General features: G+C 36.0%; 4 protein-coding genes across 6 annotated transcripts; 3 read left to right on the forward strand and 1 right to left on the reverse strand.

Moving 5' to 3' along the window:
• Positions 1-3,567: 3,567 nt before the first annotated feature.
• Positions 3,568-8,465, forward strand: LOC120778519. The gene is made up of 2 exons (XM_040110353.1): positions 3,568-7,993; positions 8,097-8,465. Exons 1-2 carry the CDS (start codon positions 3,921-3,923, stop codon positions 8,158-8,160), a joined length of 4,137 nt encoding a protein of 1,378 aa, XP_039966287.1. The 5' UTR covers positions 3,568-3,920; the 3' UTR covers positions 8,161-8,465.
• Positions 8,466-11,806: 3,341 nt separating this feature from the next.
• LOC120778521 (islet cell autoantigen 1) lies at positions 11,807-13,830 on the forward strand. The gene is made up of 4 exons (XM_040110355.1): positions 11,807-12,282; positions 12,356-12,541; positions 12,607-12,852; positions 12,923-13,830. Exons 1-4 carry the CDS (start codon positions 11,899-11,901, stop codon positions 13,358-13,360), a joined length of 1,254 nt encoding a protein of 417 aa, XP_039966289.1. The 5' UTR covers positions 11,807-11,898; the 3' UTR covers positions 13,361-13,830.
• A 345-nt stretch (positions 13,831-14,175) lies between these two features.
• Positions 14,176-16,463, reverse strand: LOC120778520 (dnaJ homolog subfamily C member 2). Its single transcript, XM_040110354.1, has 3 exons — positions 16,129-16,463; positions 15,915-16,060; positions 14,176-15,854 (listed from the first exon to the last, which is right to left on the reverse strand). The coding sequence occupies exons 1-3, from the start codon at positions 16,374-16,376 to the stop codon at positions 14,392-14,394; spliced, it is 1,857 nt and encodes a 618-aa protein (XP_039966288.1). The 5' UTR covers positions 16,377-16,463; the 3' UTR covers positions 14,176-14,391.
• Positions 16,464-18,249: 1,786 nt separating this feature from the next.
• LOC120777884 (sphingosine kinase 1) lies at positions 18,250-22,358 on the forward strand. 3 transcript variants are annotated; one of them, XM_040109444.1, is made up of 6 exons: positions 18,250-18,598; positions 18,659-18,709; positions 18,852-18,950; positions 19,096-19,965; positions 21,154-21,253; positions 21,323-22,358. In XM_040109444.1, exons 4-6 carry the CDS (start codon positions 19,136-19,138, stop codon positions 22,211-22,213), a joined length of 1,821 nt encoding a protein of 606 aa, XP_039965378.1. In that variant the 5' UTR covers positions 18,250-18,598; positions 18,659-18,709; positions 18,852-18,950; positions 19,096-19,135; the 3' UTR covers positions 22,214-22,358. The 3 variants fall into 3 exon arrangements, with proteins under 3 accessions (XP_039965378.1, XP_039965379.1, XP_039965380.1); XM_040109445.1 differs by lacking the exon at positions 18,659-18,709; XM_040109446.1 differs by lacking the exons at positions 18,659-18,709; positions 18,852-18,950.
• The last annotated feature ends 1,694 nt before the right edge of the window (positions 22,359-24,052 follow it).

Raw genomic sequence — 24,052 nt, forward strand, 5'->3', positions numbered from 1 at the left:
CTGAGTTATAGGTTTTGAGATATTTGCATATAAAGTTTAAAAAATCAACTATTTAAAATGCGTGTTTCTCCTATTTAGAATGCATTTTACACTAATATTTTTTACTTTTATATTCACCAATATTTCATTCGATTCGTCACATTTGTTTTGTATTAATTAGTGCAAAAATAACTTTAATTCCATATTTAATTTTCGTTGAAATCCATTTATTCATACAATAAGAAAATGGTTGCAAACAAGCAAACCGTCGATACAAATTCATTATCGTGTGATGAATAATGTAAAATCTTTCAGAATTTTCATTATCTTGCAACGCAAAGAGGAGTTTAACGCGAAAGAACTGAACACGCCCAGGTGTTGTTCCGACCAGGGTTATTTTTTTGAAGCGCGGCCGAAGGCCGCCAACGCAGAAAGGAGTTTAACACAAAATAACTGAAGACGCCCTGGTGTTGGTCATTTTGTTGAAACGCGGCTGAAGGCCTCCAATGCAGAAAGAAATACTATGCAAAAATCTAAGAATGTGTTATATATTTCCTGTCATTATGGTATTATTTGTTTTCTTTATTTTTTGGTTCTTTTGTAAAATATGTACGTAAGGTAACACTGATTACACTGGTAGACACATAATTTGTGACATGAAAATTCGTAGGTGTTTCTAATTCAGTTTTATACCCTGAAGTCAAATCTGAAAACAGAAGTTTTCTATCACCCACAGATATACTGTAACCTGCGACTTTGATTTTACAATACATAAGATTTCATTATATTGCATCATCTCATATTTTCATACGATCAGAGACTTATCCGGTTTAGACCGGTTCTGCCTGCTTGTTTGAAGTAAACAGCGTATTTTACGATCATCTTATTTTACAAAATTTATGTCCGGTGTCCGAATCGGTTTCGTGTTCTATGTTTGGACAGCAAAACGTTTTTTTGTTCATATTCTTTTACGTTTTTAAAATTACTGTGTTTAAGATTTTTAGGTAAAATGCCTAGGCAGTGCGTAAATAGTGCCAAGAGTTTTTGTTATGTGTGCGGAGAACTAACTTTTATATCGCAAAAACGTAATTTTACTCCGCTGTGCTAAAAGCTTACGAACTGTATTTTGGTGTTAAAGTTGGGGACCAAGGCAACTTGTGTAACAATGTTAACAGCTTGGTTAAAAGGTTCAAATCGTAAAATGGCCTTTGCAGTGCCAATGGTTTTGCCTCACTAATATTAAAGGTATTGGACCGAGTCTAAACATACGGTTAAGTACTGTAACCGTCAAACACAGTGAACAACTTCCTATTCCAAAAGCAACTGAATCTTCGAGTCTCGATGAAGAACTAGAATCGACTAGCTCTTCAAGTGATGTTACAGAAACCGCAAAGGAAATGACAACCGATCCTTTATTTGATTTACCAGGATGTTCAACAGGGCCACATGTGAACTTAATGACTTAGTTCGAGATCTAAGAATTTCAAAATCGCAGTCCGAACTTTTAGCATCCAGACTAAAACTCTGGATCCTTCTCCAAAGTGATGTAAATATTACTTTTTACAGATAAAGGCAGAAAGACCTCACAAGTTGCTTTCTTCAAGAAGGGGATCTAGTACACTGTTCAGAAGTTAACTTTTTGTTTAATGCACTAGGACAGAAACATAATCCACGTGATTGGCGTCTATTCATTGATTCCTCTAAACTTAGTTTAAAGGCGGTATTGGTTCATAACGGTAACAAATATCCACCTGTGCGCTTAGCTCATGCGGTTCACATGAAGGAATCATATGAGAATATGAGAGTTCTTTTAGAGCACATCAGTTATCATGAGTATGGTTGGGCAATACATATGAGGAGACAACTAGGATATACGAAATATTGTTGCTTCCTTTGCGAATGGGACAGCCGTGCGAGAGACTGTCATTATGTACAGAAGCAGCGGTCTGTACATCAGGCACTCACTCCGGGACAGTTACCAGTGAACCTCTGGTTGATCCCAAAAAGGTATTACTACCAGCTTTGCATATTAAATTGAGTTTAATGAAGAAGTTTGTTAAGGCAATGGAAAGTAATGGAAGCGGGTTCTTGTATCTGAAACAAAAATTTCCGTGGGTCTGCAAATAAGAGAACTAATCAAGGATAAAACATTTGAGGAAATGCTCAATGAAACCGAAATACATTGAAAATGTGAAAGTTGACAATTACAAAGCTCTTGTGACTGAACTACTTACTGCCTATAAAAAAATTGGTTGCAACATGTCCCTTAAAATTCACTTTCTGGAAACCCATCTGGTTTTTTCCCCGAAAATTTAAGGGCCGTAAGTGACGAACATGGGGAACGACATCGATAGTAACATTTTAAGGTCCTCTTTGGTTAATAAAATAATATAACAATAATATATCTATCGCTGTTTTGTTGTGTTAAACAAAAATTCTCATAGCAAAAAAAACTATAGGTGATAGAAGAAATCTGTAGCTCTTTTCTGTATTTGTTGAAATTTTTAAATAATAAACAAAACTTTGTTCTGTTCATGTCACAAAAAACATTGTGATTTTACCAATATTATTAGTTAGAATGCAACCCTTTTGTTATTGTGTAAACAAAAAAAAAATTAACAAAAATTAAATCCTAAATAAAAGTTATTTTTGAACTATTTATCATAAAAATATATACCAATTTTAACCCCGAAATCGGGGAATGCTATTTTAAAACTTACCCTATTTCTATGCACTAGAATAATAAATAAATTAAGTTTGCCGCGAAGTTTGTAACATTAAGAAAGAAACGCCGGACCCTATAAAATATATAAATTATCAGCACCAGGAACTGAGTCGATTTAGCCATGTCCGTCTGTCTGTATATACGCGATAAGTCCCTCAGAATTTTGCACACGTCATTTTTTAAGGAACTCATCATTAGTCGAAACCGATATTGGACCACTACAGCATATACATAAGTATGTAGCTCCCATACAAATTGAATGATCAAAATCATGTGTTATTTGTTCATCGCATTTTTTTAAAGTAATTTCAAACGATAATTTTTTTTTTAATTTTTGTGTTATTATTTTTACTATCGTAATCATATCATGTCAAACATCGTAAAATAAATCTAAACCAAGAATCAAACTCTTTGACGGTCTTTGGAGGGATAAAAATTCGGGTCTCACGTCTATTGACTGTCGAGTCTAAGTAACCGAAACGGACCGCTACAAATTACTGTCAATTTGCAACAAGTTGTCAGCTTTAAAATATCGATTATTTTCAAACGGATTAACATAAAGGTATATAAAAATTAAGAAGTTCATGCTTAAATAAGCTTATTAACATATAAATATTCTAACAACTTTTGAATATGCGCTATTTTTTGTTGTGGTTGGAAGATTAAAAAATTGGTATTGAAAACAACGAATTTTCTATGCTGAAAATACTGTTTGTGTATTTTATTCTAATTGGAATCCATTTTATTTAACTTTTCCTCACGGGAAATTGCTAGAATCTGACAACATTGTTACATAAAAGTACTTTTTCTACTACATTTTTCACCAATATTGCCAGAAAATGTTAACCCTGCAGGTGTGACTATGATATATACAAAATTTTCCATCGATTTTAAAACGAAAGTGTAAAAACAAGCAAAAATGTAAAAATTTGATAATCTGTAAATGTAATTAAACTAACTGCTTATAATTTAATGAACTATGTATTCACACAAAATGTTAATTGCTTACGAAACAAATTAGAGGAACAAATGAAAATCCATATTGCCGAGGTTGAAAGTGGTGGAAACAGTGGAATACCGATAAAGGCAACGCGAATACAGCAATTAAAATTGGTACACATCACCTACTATTGGAATTTATGGAAACTCTTGTTGTTAATCGAAAGATGAGAATCGCCTTAAGTTGGTGTTAGCGAATTAGCTGGTGCCCTAAAAAATGCCGAGGGTAAACAACGCACACGCAAAGGACACCAATGGTTCCAATGTCAATGTAGCAACGAAAGTACGAAAGAATGCCATTAAGACAGAGGTGGAAAGTCCAGGTGAACAACATGTTTTTCACAGAAAATCGGAAAGGAGAAGAGTGGCGCGAGATATCTTTTTGGTTTTCGAAGAGCAACCTTGCCGGCGGGTACGTGGAGGTGCTAACAAAAAGAAAACAGCGCAAAAACCAAAATTCGGCCATTTGATGGTTGAGGATCCAAGTCGTCCGTCTAAAGGGCTATTGCGTGACATTAAGAATGAACCAAAATGTTATTTTAGCGATGAATGTACGACCATAACTGCGCCCACAACAGCAACAAAAACAGTAGCAACAAAAGAAAAAAAGAATACACCAAAGGTGAATAGCCGAAAAGAAAGTAAACCTTTAGTCGTGACAGAAAAAGTAACAGAACCCACTAAAGAAATCAAAAATGATGATCCTGTAGCGCGCGTCAATCCCATATTTTTATGGGTTAAACAAGATGACACACGTATCGTTGAAGTGCGTTGTGAGGATTACGACAAAAGAAACCGTATACGTATAAAAAAGACTTCAAACGGTTGGCGGTCAATACCGCGTACTGACCCAACTACGTCAAAGATAGTTAAAATCTTGCAAACACCGCTCTTAAAAGTAAAACGTGAATTATATGAAAGTAATTTATTCCAGAAATGCAATGAAAATATTTGCGCAAATATAAGTAGGCAAATACCAATAGATGTCAATGAAAAGCAAAGCTTTATATCGGATAATATTGAAGAAAATATGCCGGCTTGTATAAAAAGCGTAATTTCAGATACAGTGATTAGTAAAGAAGAGGTTCAAATTGAGAGTAGTGCGAAGGTGAAACATAAGAATAAAAAAGTAAAAAGCAAGAAGAATAGCAAAAGAGGAAGAAAATCAGCTAAAATTAATATTCCAAAAACTGAAGTACATCAAGATGATATTCCAGAAATTATTGCCGATAATAATTTTGACACCCATTTAGTTAGTCAAAATGAAGAATGTTCAGTGCAAATTGAGCAGTCGATACAATTAAATTCGCAGACAATACCAGACTTCAATGAAGTGTGTGTCAATAACCATAATAGTATAATAGAAGATAATATGATTATCAACAAGGTGGATGAACAAGCAGAATCTCATATTGACTTGAAAGAACCAATAGTTGAAGCAGAAAATACACCAGAAAGTTTATCAGATGTAAATGTGCGGCCTGATTTAAATGAAAAAGTTATAGAAACTGAAACATATCAACATCATTCCACGCATTTGCAGCTGTGTCCGATAACTGGGCTTTTCTTGCCCACAATAATTTGCGAAAGTGACAATGAGGGAGAGAGCATAGATGTCGCGCCCAAAGACTGCGACGTTAATACTTTTAATACGAACTTTTTGTCCAAAGATATATTAGTGGACTTGGCCGACTGCGAAGAAAACGATAATAATATGGAAAGTGGGGAGAAGTTACATACGTTGAATGCACATTATGCTACAAATTTAGATGCCGACACCAAAAACCTTAAAGATCTACTAGACGATGCTGATTTAATGCAGCATTGCAGCGATAATGCCAACAGCGATGCTGATATTATTGATTCCATAGTTAAACGCAGCTGTGAAAACAATTTAATCCAGGCGACTGAAACACTCAAGGAGGCTGATGTACCAACAACATTTAACACTTCGCAATGTGAAGATATGCCACAAAAAGATTTGCTAACCGAGGCAATACCATTACATATAATTGATGAGTCGGTGCGTGACTCACCAAAATGTTTGTCTTTCAATGAAGCTGGTGAAATCGAGGGCCTCAATGGTGAATTATTTCAGTCAAATAATTTTATGGATACTTATGAAAAAGACTCCAGCGTTGAGGAAGTTAGTTTGAGTGATGATGGCAAAAAAACTGAAAGTACGGATGTAATGGCATTATCATCGCCAATAGCACTTAAAGACAAACTGCATGACGATGTGGTACTGGACGAGACACCAAAAGACTTGAGTTATAAAAAACGAGAAGAGGTATGCCCACCATCCGAATCTCGCAGTCAGTGTGCTGTAACGTCGAGTTCAGATGTCGTGAAGTCACCACAGCAAGGCGAACTACCCACTATAGAAACAACTTCAGAGGCAATCAAGAATTTAATATTGGAGCAATTTATTAAATTAAACGCATTTAATGCGATACCGACACCAGTAGCAAAACAACAGTCAGAGCCTATGAATCTTGGCAAACCACATAGTGATATAAATACAAGCAACGATTGTAACGATTATGCTACATCTACAAATTATATTGAAACAGTTGTTATTGATGATAATAGCGATGAAGAGCCAATGAAGAAACGTGTGCGGAATAACGAAAAACTCAATAAAAATAATGTTATTGATGATACGGTACAAGTGGTTCAAGCCATTCAGACGGTCGCCCCAATACCAACATTGATCGATAAGGATCCAGATCCGCTCACACAGTTACAGTTACTCATTAGAAATACACAATGGAAAGTACCGGATCCAATACTAGTGCCAAAGGATAGGTTGCGAGCAGTATTAGCTTCACCAGCACGAGAAATTCCACTTTTAATTACGACTAGACCGGAATTAAGGCTACCTGAGGCATTTGCTTACCCCGAGATTATACAAAATCCCAATATATTGGTAATTTCGATGGCGCAATTAGAAGCTATTTTGAAAAATGAAATGGAAATGGAAAAAAACAAAGATCAATGTGCTCTGGTAGATCCACTACTTGAGTTGCAGCCTGAAAACACAAAGAAAATTAATACTATGCCCTGTACAAATAAAAACAAGCCGCTTATCGAACCGAAAAGTGTAAAAGTTAAAGAAGCGCCATTGAATCCACCAGTGCCGCCACCCAAATGTTCACATGTCGAGACAAATTTGGCTTCCGATATTAATGCTGCAACGCTGGCAGTATTAAATCAAATGTTGTGGTTGCCATATTTTGGGCAGTTATCGCAGGAGTTTCTAAAAACATTAAAGAATCCTCTAGGCGTACAAAACAAATACGCGAGCATACTGCCACCACTATACAATCACCATCTTGGCCTGCAACATTTGGATGAAATGTACAAGAATTACGTGAAGCAGATGACGGCCTTAAAGCACATCAGTGCTGCAGAGACACCTGTTAACAATGCGTTGCCAAATTTTACACTGCCACTCGGCGCATTCCAGCCCACTATGGAGACGACGGTCTTTCAGAAAATGTTGCAACATCAAATGGCTAACTTTTTGAATATAAATCCTATGGCTACATCTGAGGACGTAACCATGCAAACGCCAATGCAAAGAGGTGTTGTTGGAAAGAGTCCAGCGCACGAAGGAAATATAAATGTTGATCAGATGCTTGGCGTTGAAGATAAGAAGGCCAAAAGTAACACGACCACAACGACGACGACGGCAAATACAACTCCTGACATTAGCGGCATAGTCGCTGGTGTTGCCGAGAAGTCACTTAGGCACAATAACAACAATGCGACATTAAGTTGTGATAACGCGATGCCTGATAGTGTAAATTATAATAAATACACCTATATGCAAAAACAAGAAATTGATAATAAGCCACGTTTAACGTGCAAATCTCTTTCAAATTTATTAGAACCGGAAAGTGTGCCGTCGTCGCCGGCGGTTCCAGTTGTCAATCTTACCACAGACCATATACGCAATGCGTCACATGAACACACTACAAATAGCCAAATTAACACAATCATCAATAAGGATACAACAATCACGGTTGCGCCAGCGACCGCGGAGGTAATGCCTTTCAAAACTGCAAAACTGAATAAAGTCTCGAGTGCATGTTTAAATGCCACGCATGAGCTGGCTAAACAGAGAAAACGCGTTATGAACTATACTGATGCGGCGGTGGCATCTACGCCTGCTGTTACTACAGCAACAACAGCATCTTTAGAGAGTCAAACGTCGAGTCGAAACATTGTGTCCGACAACATGAATGTGGAGACCAATCAGGCATTGTGGCATCCACTGTTTGGAAGGTAAGATGCAAATGGAAATTTTGAGGTATACTTTTGGAATACATAAATCAGTTCTATAAATTGTGAACAGTTTTAAAACGTTTTATAATGTACATAATTTCAGTAATGTAAAACCTGGCTACAGCAGTCCCTGGCAATGGACCACAGTAACGGCAACGGGTGAATGACATTCAAGGGGTCTCAAGGGACCCAACAGTTATGAAAATGAACTTAATGAGTTCTTTAATACCTCTAATAATGTGCATTATGCTGCTGTCAAAGCACAAAGCGCCCACACCAATCATAATCATAACAGCGGCAACAGCAATACCAGCAGCAGTTGCAATGCGAAATCTAACGGTGGCAGCAGCAACAATAACAACCACATCAGGAATAATGTTAGAACATGCATGACCACCAACACAACACATAACCCCATAGATGCTAGCGGCAGCGGCGGCGGTATCGGCAGCAGCAGTAGTGGTAGTTGTAACAACAGTGGCATTAACAGTTATCAACACAGTCTACAGCAACAAACAACAGCGGCCGCAGCGGCAGCAGCTGTGGCAACAACGCGCGACCAAATAAACGGTTATGCAAGCTTCAAGGAACCCGAACGCTTTATAGAGCATAATTTTTGGCAAACACAAAAGCAGGCTGCTGCTGCGGCAGCCGTCGCTGCTACGCATGCGACCAATCAATGGTCACTTAATAATAATCGCAATTATATGAGTAATCTATCGCAAATCTCATATTCGAATAACAGTCAACCGAACCAAAGTTCATCGCCGTATGTGCAATTCAATCCCTACATGAACATGAATTTAAATATGAACATGAATCAGCGTTCATTTTTAAATAGCGCGCAAGCAACGGATAAAAATGCAATGCATTTAAATCATTTCGATAAACATAATATGCGTTTTGGGGAATACGACTGTACATTGCGCTAAACAAAAAAAAAAAAAAAACACATATATGCTAAAAAATGAAAACAAGGCGAACATCTCGTAACAATTAAAATAGGAGGTATAAGAAACCCATACACACCCACATACAAATAATAAATATATCATTGTACTGTTGCGCAATGTACATGTTGAATATAACCCAATATGCAAGCATTCAAACATACAACCATATACACTTAACATAATATACATAATTGCATACCCATTAGATACAAGTATAATATGTGGTATTTAAGTTGAGCGTAAATATCGAAATGTCTGCCAGCACATCATTGAGGAAATGTGTCCTGGAATTACACAATATACTAGAATGTTTTGTTAGGCCTATTAATGTTCTTAAAAAGTAAACAAACATATTTATGTGAACTTGATTAGTGAATTTGTTATCAGTAGTTTGTTACACCATATTGTTAATCGAAATCTATCATGATGCGTTAATATATAATGTATATAGAGTTTTTTTTTATCTAGATGTATTATCCTTTTTTAATAAAAAGCAACAAATGACTATGGTGACTATGTAAATTATTTTATGAGTACTTCTCTGATGATTTATTGATATTCTATATATTTATAAAATGCATATGTGGTCTGTTAAATTTATATAGCCAATAGGGACAGGCGAAAATAAGTGAAAAATCAAATAAAAATATTATTAAATTAAATAACACAATAAAACCCACAATGATTACTTTCCGTTAAAATTAGTGTCTAGTTATAAAAACATTTTCAAACAAGTAAGGGAAGGCTAAGTTCGGGTGCAACCGAACATTTTATGCTCCTACAACTTGCAAGAAATAAAGCCAGGGAAATACCTTAAGATGTAAAACGTTAACCAGAGGAACGGAATCTAAGCAATTTTATGTACTTATATGTATGTACATATACTCTATGTATGTATGTATATTAACATATACTCTATGTATGTATGCATATGTACATGTACTCTATGTATGTATATGTACACATACTCTATGTATTTATATGTACATATGCTCTATGTACATACATATATGCCTCACTAGCACCCGGCAGAATATTGGACTTTATCAATATGCTGGGGCTAAGTGAGCCCTTGTGATTTAGGAGAGGGCACAATAGACCTAAGGTCGCGGTGTATTCCTCATTTATCAATCTAAATCTAATCTAATATATAATAATCTATATAACTAATACATTGACCGACAAATTCAGCATATGATTAAAAAAAAACGAAAATCCTTATACGTAGTCTATGGGAGTTGGATAGTATCGACCCGATTTTATCCATTAACTGTTATCATGCCACATACTAAATAATAGTTTTCTGTTAGAATTTCAATTGTACTACATCTCACACATTGAATGATATTTTCTGTTAAAAGTCAACTATAGATACTAGGTTCCACATATTTGGTATCAAGGGTCTTGAACTGTTTTGGTTTGATTTGGACCTTTTTTAGTCAAAAGGTGGCAATCTTCTTGAATTATTACTTCAAAATTTTGTTCCGCCATATTAATTACATTTTGATTTGTGTACTGGAAAGTGAAAAAATCAAACGGAATTTTAAATTCTATTATATGGATAGTAGGCTTGGTTGTATTCAGACTTCGCCCAATTTAATGTCTCTGGCGAAATTAATTATTGATTTATTGCGCTTTTAGTAGTTTTGTACAGTACCGTTATATCGGCAAGCGGGGTTATCTTCCGATTTCATCAATTTTCACACTGTCGTTAGGAGTTCGAGGTTAGCAAATTTGATTGTTATAGCTTTAGTGGTTTAGGAGATATACGTATACATTGAACATATTAGATGGCGGGACCACGTGTCCCTTCCCACTGCGATCTTCTATGCAAAATTACATTTTTATATTTTAATTTAGTGCTTGGTGCATCTACAAATGAATAATTTTTTTTGTACTAAGGAACCCACATACCAAGTTTCATCAAAATATCTCAACTTTTACTCAAGTTGCAGCTTGCACGGACGAACGGACCCCCAGTCATCCGGAATTCAACTTTTCTCGTCATTCTCATGATTTTTGTCTTTATAACCCTATCTATCTCCCTTAGTTTAAGGGAATACGTACAACCGTTAGGTGAACAAGACTGTAATACTCTCTAGCAACTGGTAGCAAGAGTATAACAATTATATTTCGAAATTTAACTTTTTAATATCTTGCAATATTTTAATCGAACATGTTGTTATGTATATAGTTAGAATACATTCCTGAAATAATTAGAAGAATGTTACGTAGACCAGACTGTCGTTGGAATGGGTAGTTTCAAAATCGCATTACTTTATCATTCATTACCATCGTACAATATAGTATTTTGCATTCCTCCAAAATATTGAGCCAATGTTTTCTGTCCTTATAAAAAACAATAACATAAATTCTCTTTTCTTGAAGAAAACTCTTGAAGAGCAGGTTTTATTTATTAATTTTGTTTAGGATAACTTGTTGTGTGAGTTTGCAAATTCAATAACTAAGTAATCTGTTATAAAATGGTCATCTGGGGATTAGGTGATTAATGTGGGTATTATTAAGACAAAAACATTTTCAATAAAATTTCATTAATTCCAATATAAAAAAATACTTTAGAATTTATGTTCAATTGTTTACGCATTTCCATGCAATACGGCAAACCTGTTGGTGTTTTTGCCCGGAAACATATATTCATTGCATACTTTTGCGAGACGTTCATTTAGAGTACTGACAATGTTTCGAAAGCTCATTTCCGTTAATATGCGAAATATCTTTTTATCAGTTCGAAATTATTAAGCAACAAAATAAAAGCAGATATTTAAAAAAATAGTAATAAAAAAAATTGTTCGCAAATATGGTATCACTTGCGATTTTATTTTAATTGATTAATACGCAGGCGCCGTTGAAATAGCTTCATTCAATGACAGTCAATCAGCGAATTTTCACATCGACAAAGAAAATATATATTTTTGCTAAAAACCAACAGCTATGCTGCATCATCAATTCTGGATAACAAAAAAAACGGTGCAGCGTAAACTTGGCACCAAGGAAGATGCACACATTATCTCATCTGATGCTGATCTCGATGCAAAGATTGAGGTTTACAAGTCAATAGCAAGCACCAGCTTCGAATTGGGAAAAATCATTGACCAGCTGCAAGAAAGACTGTGCATACTGTCGCAGGAGGAGTGTGTTTTCGGCCGGTTCCTTAAAGAAGCTGGGAAACGTAGCAAAACCACTGGCCAAAGCATAACAAATACGGGCAAAGCAGTTTCATACAGTGGGCAACAGCGTATGTGTGTTCGCGTGCCATTGCTAAGGCTGCATCATGAAGTGGAAGTATTTCGCAGTAGAGCTGTTTGCGATACCCAGGTGTGATAGGAATTAAAATAGTGGATACAATAAAATTACTTGAGTAATACCTTTATTTGCAATTTCACGGCAGGCGACGCTCCAGATTATGGAAAAAGAGCGCACCGAGTATCGTGCTGCACTTTCGTGGATGAAGTCAGCCAGCACGGAGTTGGATCCAGACACCGGTAAAGGTCTAGACAAGTTTCGCACAGCACAGACCCATGTGCGTACAGCCAAGCGTAACTTCGATAGTCTCTCGATGGATTCGATACAAAAAGTAAGTATGAAATAAATTTATGGTATTTGTTAACATGCATTTGTTATTACAAAATATTTTTCTAGATTGATTTGCTGGCTGCGGCTAGATGTAATATGTATTCACACGCATTGGTTTCATACATGAGCGAATTAAAGGAGTTTGCACAAAAGACGTCCAGCACATTCGAGACAATATCAAAGTCTTTGCTACAGAAACCCAAATATGATTTTTGTGTGCTCAAGGAGTTGACACAAAACGAAGGCAGGGTCGATGCGGACAAGATTGATGACATCGTAGCCTTGGATAAAGATCAATCATTATTTTTTGAAGTATAAACAAATATTCAAATGTACATTTTTGAGAAGTTTGCACTTATATTCGTTTCCATTTCTATTACAGAGTGAATACAGCGATGAAAAGGATAGTAAAAGTCAAACCCAAGCAAATAACACTGATATATTGGACACGGCTGTAACGAACGACAATACGCTTATTGAACTGACAGCAAATGCTGATGATGAGTTTTTAATACCAATCGATACTATTGACCACAATAACGCAGTTACTCAACAAAGTATATGGTCTGGCCTTTGGCCACTTGGTCATTCCATAGGTCATAGCAACAATAATGTTAAATCAATGGCAAACGAGAAAACTATTTTGGATTTAACGCAACACAATTTGAAAATGAATAAAAATACAATCGACGATTCTGTCTCAAAAACAGCGAAGTCGAGTAATTGGATGGATCTTTTCGCAGAATTAGATCCTTTAGCTAATCCAGAGGCATTTGATTTGAAGCTAAGCGGTGGTCGTTTGAATTCGCAACAAATTTAAGTTCATTTACATAGCACATTTAATATGCGCATGAAAATTCAAATATAAAAGTATGTTTGTATATTGTCACAAGAACGGAATGACTTAAAAAGTTTTTAGCTTACTTTAATTTTTGTTAAAGAATGTATATTATTTCTCAATTTTTAGGCCCTGAACAGGGTATATTAAGTGTGCCACGAAATTGGTTACACCCAGAAAAAATGCAGGAGATCCCATAAAGTAAAGATTTAAATGATCGGTTTGAAATTTTACACACGTCATTTTCCCTCCAAGAAGCTGCTCATTTGTTGGAACGACTATAGCATTTAGCTGCCGTACAAACTGATTGATCAAAGTCAAGTTCGAATGTAAGGAACTTTCTGATTTGACAATGTCTCCTTCACGGAATTTAGCACAGATTATTATTCAAAGCATCGCCATATTCTGCGAAAAAATCAAATCGTCCATAAAAACTGGTCGTTCAAACTTAAGTTCTTGTATGGAATATTTTATTTATTTGCGAAGGTATTTTCACAAAATTTCGCATGGATTTTCGCCAAAGGTATGGCTTTAATCGGCGAATCATCTGACCGATCAAATTCAAGATCTTTTAAATTTATTTATTCTATAAAAAATGCATTTGTGAGGAGTATTATAACTTAGATTAACGCTTTTCCTTGTTTAAACTGTTTTTTTTTATTTACCTATCGCCGCAAAGAGTTTATTCAATATAACGCATACTAGTAAATAAAATTTTAAATTCTGTCATTCCACATTTATAATACATGCGTACACTAAGTTTTAGATAATGCATATTTAGTAAATTAAAAATTGTATTGGCTGTCAGTAAGCAGTTATCTTTTATTGTAAGCGACATTAACACTTCATATTTTACTAGTGTTATATTGTCGCTATTTAAAGTACAAGTATAATGCGCATTAATCATATAACTATTTCTCTATATATGATTTAACGTTTTTATTTGAATTATATTACATAAAATCCATTTAAAGGGACAAATAAATAATCATTATTATGTGAATATGATTTAATCATTTGACCGATTGTTGTGCCTCTTTCTTTGAATTCACCAGCTCCACTAGTTCTTTGACACGACGTAAACAATCTTTCTTGGTTCTATTCGGTATGCATTCAGCTATTCTCTCCCAGCGATCAGGTGTTGAGATTGGATAAGTTTTAATGGCTTGTTCTAGCAGCGCCTGCTCCTCTTTTGTCCACGTTTTTGGTGCGGCTGTTGACTTGTTCGATACCTTGTTAGCAGTTTTATCATTATCACTCGGCTCTTTATTACCATTTGTACTTACATTGGCCTCTACATTGTTAACATTATTCACAACTGGTTGATTGACTGTGATATCATTGCAAGTCTGTACATCCTTTTTGGATTTATTAAAATTTTCGAATGCAGTATCATTTGCTTGTGTTTTAAGAGAACTTTTTGAGAAGTCACTATTTTGCATAGCTTTTGCTTTATTGAGAACATCACGCGCGGTCACTGTCACACCAGCGGTGGAGTGTTGGTTTATAAAAGCAGCGATCACATCCCAACGCTGTGATGTGCCAGCTGGAAACAAATTGACAGATTTTATCAGTAGTTGCATATTTTCATTGTTCCAAACATCATTCTTCTTCACTTCTTTCTCATTCTTAGTCACTTTCTTTTGCTGTGTTTGATTGAGCTCTTCCAGTTCGGCGGCTATTTTCTTTTCAACCGTTTTCAATGCAACAAAAAAAGCATTTTGCCCCTTCTTTTCAATATCTTTGTTAAGTTCCTGCAATTCAGTTAAATTGAACATCTCACAAATCTTTTCCACACCTTCCATGTTTTTAAGTGTCTCTTTATCATTGTTTCCATAGTATTTGGCTTCTTTTAATTTGTCGCGCAATGTCTTTCGTTCCTTTTTCAGAACCTTCTTCATTTGTTCCTTCTCGATGCGTATTTGCTCGATTCGTTTTTGTTCAGCTTTTTCAGCACGCTCCTTCGCCAACTGCGCTTCCCGTAGCGCACGCTCTTGTTCGGCCTTTTGTGCCTGTGCAGCGTCCATTTTGGCTCGTTTAGCGGCCAATTTTTTTTCTTTTTCCTCATTTTTAAACTTTTGTATACGTTTATCATTATTGTAAGCTAAATCGACTAATGCACGTATACGCATCATTTCTTCCTTTTTTCTTTTTATACGTAGCGCTTTATTTTCCTTTTCAATCCAACGTCTTTCATCTCGATCTTGACCTTTTTCTTTATCTTCTTCATCCAGATAACTGAATTCCCGCCAAGACTTAAAGTCGTACCAAAAGCTATAGAACTCTTCCACGTGTTCACGTTTCGAATTTTCATCGCCGAATTTTGGCACACTTTTCTTTTCACTCCAACGCGCATTTAAGTCAAAACATTTATTAAAACATTCATAAATGTTTTTATCAATCTCTGCTTGAGTCGGAAATGAGTCATCAAACTCGGGATCAACAGAGTCGTAAGCGCGTCTTGTCTTCGACGTGCCTGTTTATAAATGCACATACTTTAGCATAAAATCTTCATTCTAATTTATTATACACCTACCAAGTATTTCATAAGCTTTAGTAATACAAGTAAAATAATCTTCATCAGTGTTTACTTCTTCGCCTTTTGCTTTCCGTTTGTCTGGGTGATGCATTAGCACCATACGTCTGTAAGCACGCCGTATATCGTCGTCTGTAGCATTAAATCTGTAACCAATTACGTGCACACTTTTAGAACACTTGAACAATTATTAACTGAAAACGTGTTTTATTACCTTAATTTACCTAATCCAAGTATTGCATAGTGATCATGATCTTTCCATTCTTTGGGATCTAGTGATTTCAGGTAGTCCACATCGACCGCGAATTCTTCAGGTAACTTATCCACCGCATCGTCATTTCTCTCTGCCGCCTCTTCAGTGATAGCGTTGTATCTATTTAAATTGAGAAATGCTAAGCCTACGCGTTCAACATTTCTATGACTAAATGCAAAATCGCAATTAATTTCCACAAATTCCAGCATTTTTCGCCGAGATCAACAATAATTTTGAAAAAATATATAAGCAAATCGACAAGGCATACAGCTGCCTGGTGGAGGGTCGTAATTGTCAAAAAGAACAACCACGAGATGATTGCTATTGCCAGATTGTTAGAAAGTAGTTGCCAGTCGATGATAAAATATAAAATATAAAAGACCTAGCAGCATTCTTAGATAAAAATTTAAATAATTTGTAATATATTTGCAATACAAAAATTTGACGGTTAGTATTATACTAAATGGAAATTATCATTCATGTTGGAACATATTTCTCGATAAATTCTCGACTCTGTAACTTACTCTTGAGTTCGATCACTTTGTTGATAAATAAAGTCCCAATTTATATGCCATACACTTATCTTTATTTCTAATTCTAATAACTTAACGCTTTATTACTTATTATCAGAATTAATAACTTGTTACTTATGTCCCAATATTTCCAAACACGGCAGTACAAGGAATAAATCTCTGGCAGTACTCTAACTAGAGCTGTGTTTGTTGTACATCCGGCAGCCCCTATATAGTAGATGATACAGAGAACATAAAACATCTTTACATTCTCTGAATGATATACGTTCTCTATCACAATATGATCTGAAATAATCGGTTTTGCTATTATTTATCTTAAAATTTTATATTGGTAAAAAATATATATGTCACCTTTTCCTCAACTTTACGTACGTGCCTGTTTTTGTATTATATTTCAATGTTTTCCATCCCTATTCTGAAAAAACCTCTCAACTGAGTTGAGAGGAAAAATTTGAGAGATTTCTTGTGAGGCATATTTTGTGAGGTTATTCTTGCTCAAACCTCATAAAAAAAAAGCTTAAAAAAGTCACCACGTGAGGTAAAAAGCTTTTTGCTGTCAAACAGCTGTTTTAATAAAAATAAACAAACAAAAACACAAATGGATAATAAAGATATGTATGCGTCTGTGCTTGAGGGTGAAACAATCCCAATATGGGTACAATCGATTGCGCCGATTGTGCCCTTGATCCCAAATTTTGTGCAAAATCTTTAGGAGAAAATTTATTTACATATTTGTATTTATTTTTATTTATTTATCTTACCCCTTCTTTGTATCTGAAACATCCTGCGCGCTTGAAGGGAAATAAATTTCACTGCCCTAAGCATCCATAATTAATTTCGAAATAAAGTGCAGAGTTCTAGACACAGAGGGCTGGCTCATAGAGATCATATAACTATTACCAACGCATTTTTGGTAAGAGAAAAGCCCGTAAAAATACAAACACGCCAGGAAACGCAGATCAAAAGATATACTCGACTTCTGCACATCATGCGGCACCAATTCACCTATAAGTACTTTACATAGCGATTTTGGGAATCGAAATGTATTTATAATTGTTGTGTCTTGCATAGTAAAATGATCGCTTTTGTCTCGTAAACCCTTCAAATTTTTCTCCTACCCCCCGATTCCCCCTCCTCAACAATTGCCGCATACACAACGAACTTTTCCTACATGCTAGTTATAACACTCAAATATTTTTTAAAAAATGTCAAATATTGATGTAAAACAAAACAAACACAGATGTTTTGTATTATGATGGCTGCTTTCACACGTCACAGATATTTGTGATAATAGTGAGCATTTGAGCTTTTGAATTTTCGCCAGAATAAGGTAACCCTCACTATAGTGAGAAACATCACTGTAGTGAGGTTGGTGACTTTTGTGAGGGCATGCGAATAGGGCTGTTCATGTATTATTTGCGCGCCCAATGATCAATTGAAAGCAAATAATAATAATGCAGTGGCAACACAACTTTCGCTGATGGCCACAGTAATCTTGACAGATTTCTTTTCTCTCTCCTTTTTTTGGAGAAAAGCAAATACAAAGTTAGCATCCTTCATACATACACATATGGAGTGTATATAAATTGATTCTACTGGTCCATCTGCGGTTCTATTAAATTAGTAACAAGTGAAATTATACCTGCCCGAAAGAAATTTTAATTGTAAAATAAATTGAGTATAAAATCAGTAGGAGTGTATAATATAAGGAAATATGTATTGTTTAAATAACGAATTCACAATTTCTTTAACGATTTCCGTTTTGTACTGAGATTTGTTAATGCAACTTCCGCTGTGGGAATACTGTGCTTAAGTACGATATCTCGTGCACTTCTAAAGTCATGAGTAATGAGGCAGCATAACCGTCAAATTCCAAAATACAGCATTTTTTCTTATTGGTGAGAAAAACTTACAAATCTATGATATATATTGTTGAGTAAATATACCTTTGTATTAAGGTTATACGGTATGACACTAAAAACACTGAATCTACTTTATGGCATCGCAGAGTATGTCTTGCATACATTATTTTGGGAACTAATTAAGTTTTATTATTTGCATGAATCGATTATTCGAAATTAACACCAATACAAATTGTATATGTTCGCTGTCGAACCTGCACCTTCTCATTGTTTTATGTTCTCTGGATAGACGTTGTCATTAAAAGTGACATGCTGCATGAATGGACTGTTAACATACATAAAAATACGTTTGCGATTCAACAGAGAAGTTGCAAGTGTATGCAAATAGGTAATAATAATATTAATTGAAATAAAACACATAGTGCAAAGAGCTGTTTCCGATAACTCAATAATAGATATGCCTTTGTGACTCAAATATTTTTTAATACTTTATTCGCTTTTGCCACTAAATAGACTTGCTCTTTCTACAACAGGTGATATACTGCAACTGCTTAACGAAACTTCCACGAAAAAATGGAGGTCGAGGAGTTGACCGATATATTTTACACCAGCGACAAAAAGGGTCAGGTTTGTCGTGTCAAATTAAATGGTCAGGGATTTACTTTGCAACGCGAAACCACTAATAACCGCTCCAGAGAGCAACTCATCGGATTGGATGATATAGTTGGCAGTCGCTGTATTGTCGTGAAGAAAGATCGACGCGGCTGCTCCATGCTCTGTAGTTCCGCAGCACAAAATGATGGAAATCGTAGCGATAGTGGTGATGATACAAAAAAGAAATATAATGCTGTTACCTTTCAGCATAATGATGCAAGCGCATATCTATACGTTTTTGCATATATACTAAATAAGAAACATCTACGTAATATTATACGTCGTGAACGTACTGTCTTGAAACTGCGCTTCCGTTCCTTTGATACTTTTGGCGATAATATGCGCGAAGCAGAACGTTGGTATCATACAGTTAGAGCCTTTAAAGGATGCAGTTTGGGCTATAATGACATCGATGAACGGCGTATATTGGTTTTATTGAATCCGAAATCTGGTTCTGGTAAAGCTCGAGAGATTTTCAATCGTCAGGTAGTTCCAGTTTTAAATGAAGCAGAGCAACCGTATGATTTGCATGTAACGAAACATGCCAATTATGCTCGCGAATTTGTGCGTGTGAAAGTTTTAGATAACTACAGTGGCATTGTGGCAGTTGGTGGCGATGGCCTATTCTTTGAGATACTAAATGGCTTGCTGATGCGTGCTGATTGGTTGGATGCACGTAATATACTTTTGGGCATAGTGCCATGTGGTTCCGGAAATGGTTTGGCACGTTCCATTGCGCATGTGTGTGGGTGAGTAAATAAATACTGAACTGAATATTTCAGTTAACTTAAGGATTAATTGAGATGTAAATAACTGCTAAATTACTCGACATAAAAGTAAGCATTTAATTTTTGAAGTTTGAAAAAGAAAAGTATTATCACGAGTGCACTAAGTCAACGCGAGTTATAAGGAAATGTTATCGGTAGTTGGATAATAGATTTTAATGTTGTAAGCAGATAAGATGAGATGAGATTGATTGATTGAAATATGAGGAATGCACCGCGACCTTTGGTCTATTGTGCCCTCTCCTAACTCACATCGACTCACCTAGGTTCAGATAATATGAGTTATGAGTGACAAAAGTTTCACTGCGCTAAATTTTTGTAATAAAAGAGAGATCATCTGATGATCAACGTCGCGAATTGGTAATACTAACCAACAAGGAAAGATGCACGTTCCCAGGTCAAATCGTGACTAGGGAAAGGAACCAGATTTATATCAGGCCAAAGACTATCCACTCTGCAACATTTCTCCAAATTATTTCAGCGATGTTGTTTACCTTTACAACTACAAATGCAAAATTTATTTATAACAAAATTATATGGTGTGTCGAATGGCAATAATACGTGTAAGCAAAAAAAACTTCAAGCGCCGAGAGTTTACAGGTGGAGGTATGTATATACATAAATAAGCCGGAAAGGAACACATAAGCAGATTATGATACGAAAGAAGATTTCATTATCTGCCCTCAGTTCACTAAATTTTTTCTTTTAAATGTTGGATAAAAGGTACATATTAATGAACATGTCTATAAAAGCTTTGGTTTATCGCTTGCCTGTATTCTTTATCGGTATTGGTTGATAGAGAAAAAGGTCATAAATTCCGTTCCCACGTTGATCGAGAGAACGTAATCAGATATGAGTCGGATTGTTATCCAGTAAAGAAAGTATACTATCAATACAACACAAATTTGTAATTGAGAAAGATCTTTTTGAAACGAAGTTGAGCAATAAACAAGTTTTCAACAGAGCGAGTCCTTTTTAGATAGGATATAAAAATGAGATTTTAAATAAGTACACGTCGACATATCTTGTGCTTTATAGGCTGCTGAGACATAAAATCGCCGTCCGCAACAATGTGTAGTATTTAAATAGGTTGTGGAAACCATTAATATTGATTATTAAACTAGTTTATTGAATAATGTATTTTTTATGCAGGGAACCCTATGAACCAAAGCCGATCTTGGGCGCCACACTTACAATGCTAAGTGGCAAGTCGATGGCCATGGATGTTGTGCGCATCCAACAACAAAATCAGGTAAAATTAAGAAATTTTAGGTTCAAATATGAAATTTTATCAATTTCGTTTTATTTTAAATATATACAGATTCTCTACTCGTTCCTCTCGGTAGGTTGGGGTCTTATCTCAGACATTGATATCGAAAGTGAACGCCTACGTTCGCTTGGTTATCAAAGATTTACCATTTGGACATTGCATCGTTTAATTAGTTTACGTACATATCGCGGCAAAGTATCATATCTTCCAAAGGAAAATGTTTACATGGAAAGTGACACAATATCATTGGCAGAGCCGCTGCCACTAAAGCATAGTAGAAGTTGTAATACATGTTTAGATACTCTGAATAGCGGTTGTTTTCAATCCACCGATTGCATTGAAGCCAGCAAATACTATGACGTCATTTCACTGCAAAACTCCATCAATCAATCGCTAAAATCACGTTGCGATAGTTGGTTCTCGCCTGCTTCCTGCCGTAGTACTTATCATTCCGTGTCGGAGAGTATTTATCACAGCGTCGATGGTGGAAGTGATGCAGAATCGCATTTGCAACACAGCAATTTGAGTGTTCATTTATGTGGCCCGACGGGTAGCGCACCAACGCTGAATGAGCCGGTACCTGCATCATGGGTGGTGGAGGAAGGCGAATTCGTGATGGTGCATGCCGCCTATCAAACTCATTTGGGCAGCGATTGTTTCTTTGTGCCGCAAGCCAAATTCAACGATGGCATCATTTATGTGGTTATCATTCGTAGCGGCATCAGTCGTTCGCAGTTGTTGAACTTTTTGATGGGCATGAGTTCGGGCACACACGTACCCGTGACCAATAATGAATTTGTGAAAATGGTGCCGGTGACAGCGCTGCGCATAGAACCATACGACAATGAGGGTATTCTCACTGTCGATGGGGAGCGCATCGAATTTGGTCCACTTCAGGCGGAATTGTTGCCGAGTATGGTGCGTGTTATGGCACCAAAGTGAGCTTAGCCAAATTGTGGTGGAAATAATATTCAAAGTGTTGTGCACCATTTAATTCCTTTACCATGGCTTTTATTGTTAAACATTTTGTATGTTTTGTTATTTATAGTAAATGTATGTATGTATATTGCATAATAAATGATCAAAAATGAAATAATTTAATTTTATTGTAATATGTTTGTAGAAAATTGTAAGTTTATCGAAAAAGAGGACCGTAAAGCGAAACTACATTTCTACTACAGTTGAACTTAGGTAAATTTAATGAAACCTAATTTTTATCCGGCTAAAAACTGTTAACATGCTAATCCAAATGCTACCCTCAAATTGGCAAATGCATTATTTTGCTACAATAATAACAACAACAATAATTGTAACAAGTAAGGAAATGCTAAGTTCAGGTGTAACCGAACATTGAATACCCTCGCAACTTGCGAATTTAAAGCCGGGTAAAAATATTTACATACATAGCATATCAATATAGGTACATATATCTGAAAGGTTGAGCCATATTTACGGTAAAAAGTATCTGGGGCTTTAAAAGCTCCGATTTAAAAAAATGTTTGCTTATAGGTAGGCACACAGTATCATGTCCTGCTTTATCGCACTTTTAGTAGTTTTTAACAAAACCTTTCTATGGGGAGTAGACGGGGTAGTAAACCAAATTTACCCATTTTCATAGGGAAGGTAGAGGCCAAAAAATGTGTCTTGAGCAAACTTGGTTATTACAGCCTGAATAGGAAATATATACATTAAACCTACTAGTGGCCAAGCCACTCCCACTTTTAAGAAATTTATTCAACCAAATAAAAGTGTTGTATCTTATTGGAAAGCTTAGTTATGGTGCTTTATAGGTTCTAGTTTAATGGCATTGCTGTTGGTGTTAAAACTGGTTTCAAGGTAGACGAAATTATCTACGACTTCGAAGTTATGACTGTCAATAGTGGCGTGGGAGCCAAGTCGCGATTGCGACGACTGTTTGTTTGATGACAGGAGATATTTGCCCTCGTTCCAGACCCATTTGTGTCACTTCCTTATCCAGTTTGTAGAAGTCACAACTAAAGGCGCATCATCGGCGTATGCCAGCAGCTGTACATTGTTATAAAATATTGTTTCTTTTCGTTTCAGCTCTGCAGCTCGAATTATTTTCTCCAAGAGTAGATTGAAGAAGTCACACGATAGGAAGTCGCTTTGTCTGAAATCTCATTTGGTATTGAACGGCTCGGAGAGGTCCCTCCCGATCGTGTCGGAGATTTTGGTATTGCTCAACGTCAGCCGTAGTTTTTTGTGGCTACTAAATTCAAACATTACGGCATAAAGGCAGCTCCTTTTCGAGCTGTCAAAAGCAGCTGTGAAATCGACGAAGAGGTGGTGTGTGTCGATCCTTTTTTCACGGGTCTTTTCCAAGATTTGACACATGGTGAATATATGGTCAGTTGTTGATTTTCCAGGCCTAAAGCTACACTGATAAGGTCCAATCAGTTTGCTGACAGTGGGCTTTAATCTTTCAAACAAAACGCTCGATAGAACATTATATGCAATGTTGAGAAGGCTTAATCCACGGCAGTTGGATAGGTTGTGGGGCCTTCCGTTGTGTGGATTGGACAGAGCACACTTAAATTGTTTTGTTTTTGTTCGACCATATTATACAAAGAAGCTGATGCAAGCTCCTTATTAGTTTTTTTTGCGCCGTATTTGAATTCTCGGCAATCTATCGGCCTCTTCACTTTCTTGTTCTTCAGACGGATAATCTCTTTTCGAACCTTTTCATGGTCAGGCAATGGGACGTCTGCTACATCGTTATCGATTGGGGAATCGAGTTCACCATCTCCTGACTTTATGCTT

This window comes from Bactrocera tryoni, chromosome 5, assembly GCF_016617805.1.
Source record: "Bactrocera tryoni isolate S06 chromosome 5, CSIRO_BtryS06_freeze2, whole genome shotgun sequence".
NCBI lineage: Eukaryota > Metazoa > Arthropoda > Insecta > Diptera > Tephritidae > Bactrocera > Bactrocera tryoni.